This window comes from Enhydra lutris, unplaced genomic scaffold (genome assembly GCF_002288905.1).
Source record: "Enhydra lutris kenyoni isolate GAN:26980312 unplaced genomic scaffold, ASM228890v2 scaffoldscaffold7, whole genome shotgun sequence".
NCBI lineage: Eukaryota > Metazoa > Chordata > Mammalia > Carnivora > Mustelidae > Enhydra > Enhydra lutris.
Window position 1 is genome coordinate 35,669,804 of NW_019154091.1, and position 3,862 is coordinate 35,673,665.

Genomic DNA, 3,862 nt, shown 5'->3' on the forward strand with positions numbered 1-3,862 from the left:
TTTTTTTTTTTAAGATTTTTTTATTTGACAAAGATCATAAGTAGGCAGAGAGAGAAGAGGAAGCAGGCTCCCTGCCAAGCAGAGAGCCCGATGTGGGGCTCAATCCCGGGACCCTGGGACAATGACCTGAGCTGAAGGTAGAGGCTTTAACCCACTGAGCCACCCAGGCGCCCCGGGCGTCATTCTTAATGGCTTGTTGAGCACCAGGTGGGGCAGCACTGTCTGCCCAGATCCCACAAGCCTACCTGAGACCCCGGGTTTAGGTAGCGCTGGTACTGAATCATTCGAATCATCCTTGCCATCCTTTCCTTCCGGGCTGTTAACAAGGTCCTCACTCCAGTCCTCCTCCCACTGCTGCTGAGGATACGCTCCACCAGCCCCTGTGGTTTCCTCTCTCTGCCTGGCTGCTGAGACGGATACTCTGGCAGAGGGGAAGGGAGGACGATACTAGAGTCTAGGGTCAATTTACCAAGGTTCTTGGTTAATACTTCGGAGATTGTTTGAGAGGCACCTGTAAGAAAAGAGAAAGTTAAGATCCATCATAGAGTGCACTGCATCATTCATAAGTCACTTGTCTCTCGTGTTCAAAGGAGGTCTGCTCCTCCGAAGCTCCACAATGGGACGTTCTTCAAGATGGAAGATCACATCTAGTGCATCACCTACAGTGCCTGTCTAAGATGCTGAACGCGGTCAGACCGTACATCTGAGAACATGCTTAAGAATCCACTATTGATAGGACGCCTGGGTGGCTCAGTTGGTTAAGTATCTGCCTTCATGGGGAGTCTGCTTCTCCCTCTGATCTTCTCTCTCATGCTCTCTCTCTCACTCATTCTCTCTCAAATAAATAAAATCTTTTAAAAAAAATTGTAATAAAAGTATTTGCCTTCAGCTCAGGTCATGATCCCAAGGTCCTTGAATCAAGCCCCGCATTGGGCTCCCTGCTCATCGGGGAGCCTGCTTCTCCCTTGGCCTCTGCCTGTTGGTCTCCCTGCTTGTACTTTGTCAAGTAAATAAAATCGTAAGAAGAATCCATGATGATGGGGGACAGCTGGGTGGCTCAGTTAGTTAAGTGGCCAAATGGATGTCACCTCAGGTCTTGATCTCATGATCTTAGGGTCATGAGATAAGCCCCGTTAGGCTCGGCCCTCAGCTTGCTCGGACTGGAGTCTGTCCCTCTCCCTCTAAAAATAAATAAAACCTTAAAAAAAATCCACTCTGATGGGAAACAGTTCTTTAAAAACTTTTCCTGCTTCTCCTGTTGTTGGTAGTTCTAAAGGTTAGATTCCCCCCCGCCAGGGTCAACAGGTACCTAAATACATGATTCCAACTGGAAAAACATGGGAGAGAAATCAGGTATTTGTAGTTTTCCCATTTTCACTTTTCTTAATTTGTACTAGAAGAGGGGAAGAGACACGCAAAGCATTAACGCAAATCAAAAATCAGTAAACGAGTTTCAGCACTTGGTAACAATTCTAAACATCTTAAGTTTCGTCGGAGGAGTGGAGGGGGCAGGTACAGGCTCATGAAACAGACAAACCCCACATACAACAGTCTCTCCTTGGGACCCCTGCGTGGCTCAGTTAGCTAAGCATCTGCCTTTAGCTCAGGTCATGATCCCATTATCGAATCCCACATCAGGCTCCCTCCTTTGCCAGGAGCCTGCCACTCCCCTTGCTTGCGCTCCGACAAATAAATAAAACCTTAAGAAACAACAACAACCGGAACTAATAAGCTAAACTGTTACCCTCTTCACTCACATCCAACCTTTTCATCATACAAAACCTCTCCACTCCAACTCCAAAATCAGCCACTCCCCTCTTCGATCCAAACCATTATGCATACCCCATTCGCTCTCCTAGCAGTTAACGTTCATTTTCCCTGTGAAAGCACTCAGTAAGAGAGTCAGGATCCATTCGACTTCTAGGGACTTGTGCACATATAAATAATGATCCCTAGCTGGGAACCATCATGTACTAAGGCAGATTAGAGGAAAAACAGAGATCAAATTATACAGATATACTCTCTTCGTTAATTTCCCCCCTGTACATATCCACCCAGGTTCTTTCCTCAAAGATGGGGGGAGGCAGGTCTGGGCTGGGGAGGGGATGCTGACGAATTATCAAGTATCAGCAAGCTTCCCACCCAGCTTTCTAGCTGCCCAGTGAGGACTGGCTCAGGCCTACCCATTAATCAGGGTTCAGTAAGATTTCAAAGACATTGAGTGGTTCTCCGTGGCTAATCCTGGGATTGGGTAAAGCTCCCAGAAATGAGTTCTGCTACAGGAAGAAGCCAGGAGAGGACCTAATTGACAGTATTTCTGGAGCACTGTTCCTAAGAACGCCCTCTAAAGCATCCTACTAATTTACATTATAGAGCACATTCATGGCTTTAAGTGTTCCCCTTCCTTCAATTTCCTCTAAAAAGCCATTTCCCTGTTTAACATTCCTAAAGGGTAAATTTAGCTGGTAAACCAACCCAGAAAAGGTTGCTGAGATTAAGAAAAATTTTACGTTAAATCAGAGTTTTGGTTTATTGTATTTTTGTTCCTTTCTGCCATTTCTGGTAGGCAGACATTTTGAGGCACGATCTAGGAGAATTCTGATAGCTCTTCCCCAGAAACTGGGCTGAAAACAATTCAAGTGTTCCTGAATGTAGTAAGTAAACCATGCAGTTCTCAACACCCCCTCCCCAATTTCCCCTCCTCCTGGGTTTCTTCACTGGGGAGACCTACACAACCTTGGCCCTCCTGTCTGGAAGGGGTTCCCTTTTCTGCATTTCTCTTTAAAAGACTGAAGTCAATTTAAGAAGGCAGGCAACCTCTTCGCTCTCAAACTCTCTGTCGTCAGAAAGGGTACCGTCGGGCTTACCTGAGCTTTCCTGGGAATCCTCTTCATTGGGTGTCTGAGATGATCCCGGAGCCCAGGTTGGGTAAAGCTGCTCTGGCGAATCCATTGGAAGCCTAGTGACAGACCGAGGCTCCTCCTAGATATTTGGGGTCCGGTGGGAGGTGATCCTCACCCAACTTGGTACAAAGTAGCTTGGCAAGAACTTAACAGCCCAGAAAGAGGGAGAAAAACCTAAACTTCACCAAACGGCTGAGCTGCAAGAGAAAAATCAATCCCCAAAGTTTTCATCCGGTTTCCTTTTAAAACAACAGGTAAGCCAATCAGCCAGCCTATTTTAATGTAAATGCTAATGGTTAAAGGGATAAGGTGAGTGGGCATAGTCCTATTAGCGGACTAATAGGGTAATGCTTCATCTGCTCCGCATTAAAACAATCATACTCTCTGTCACGTAGGCGGAAAATTTTAGAAGAACCTCTGTGGTTGTATCTCCCTTAAGGTTGCCTTGAAAGTCGGTTTATTCCAGACATCCGGAAATGGTTCCTGGTTTGTAAACTGGGCTTCCCGCCCCGCCACGACCCCCGCCGCCCCGGGTTCTAGTGCTGAGAGATGAAGGGTGATTCCTCTCCCACCCACCCAACTGCTGATTAACTCCCAGTTAAATTAACTGAGAAAGTTTCCTTAAAAGTTTTCCTTGCCTGACTTCTTAAACCCGTGGATGCTAGTTAGGGAACGGAGAGGAGAAATAAAGTGTCTGCTATAAACACCTTAATAGCTTGCTATGTTATGGATGTGTGTTTTGGATCTGTAATTTTACATTGTTTTCTAGACTATTAATTGAATTGCATTTAACATTTGTGAGCAGCTGAAATTAACCAAATTTATAAATTCCCACCCTCACCCCAATACTTGTTCTGAACTCTGGAAACGAGCACCAATATTAAGGGCTGATTTTCTGCCGCAGGTGGAGAATGAGTCCTCCGCCTTCCCCATACATGTTTTTCCCATCACGTGTTTAA

General features: G+C 45.9%; 1 protein-coding gene across 1 annotated transcript in view; it reads right to left on the minus strand.

The window, feature by feature from the left end:
* Positions 1 to 2,952, minus strand: part of LOC111141968 (developmental pluripotency associated 3) — a 5,196-nt gene extending 2,244 nt beyond the window's left edge. The window contains exons 1-2 of the mRNA XM_022494857.1: positions 2,868 to 2,952; positions 246 to 511 (exon numbers count right to left, since the gene is read on the minus strand). Coding sequence (XP_022350565.1) covers positions 246 to 511; positions 2,868 to 2,952 — 351 coding nt within the window. The remainder of the gene's footprint in view (positions 1 to 245; positions 512 to 2,867) is intronic.
* Between the last annotated feature and the right edge of the window lie 910 nt (positions 2,953 to 3,862).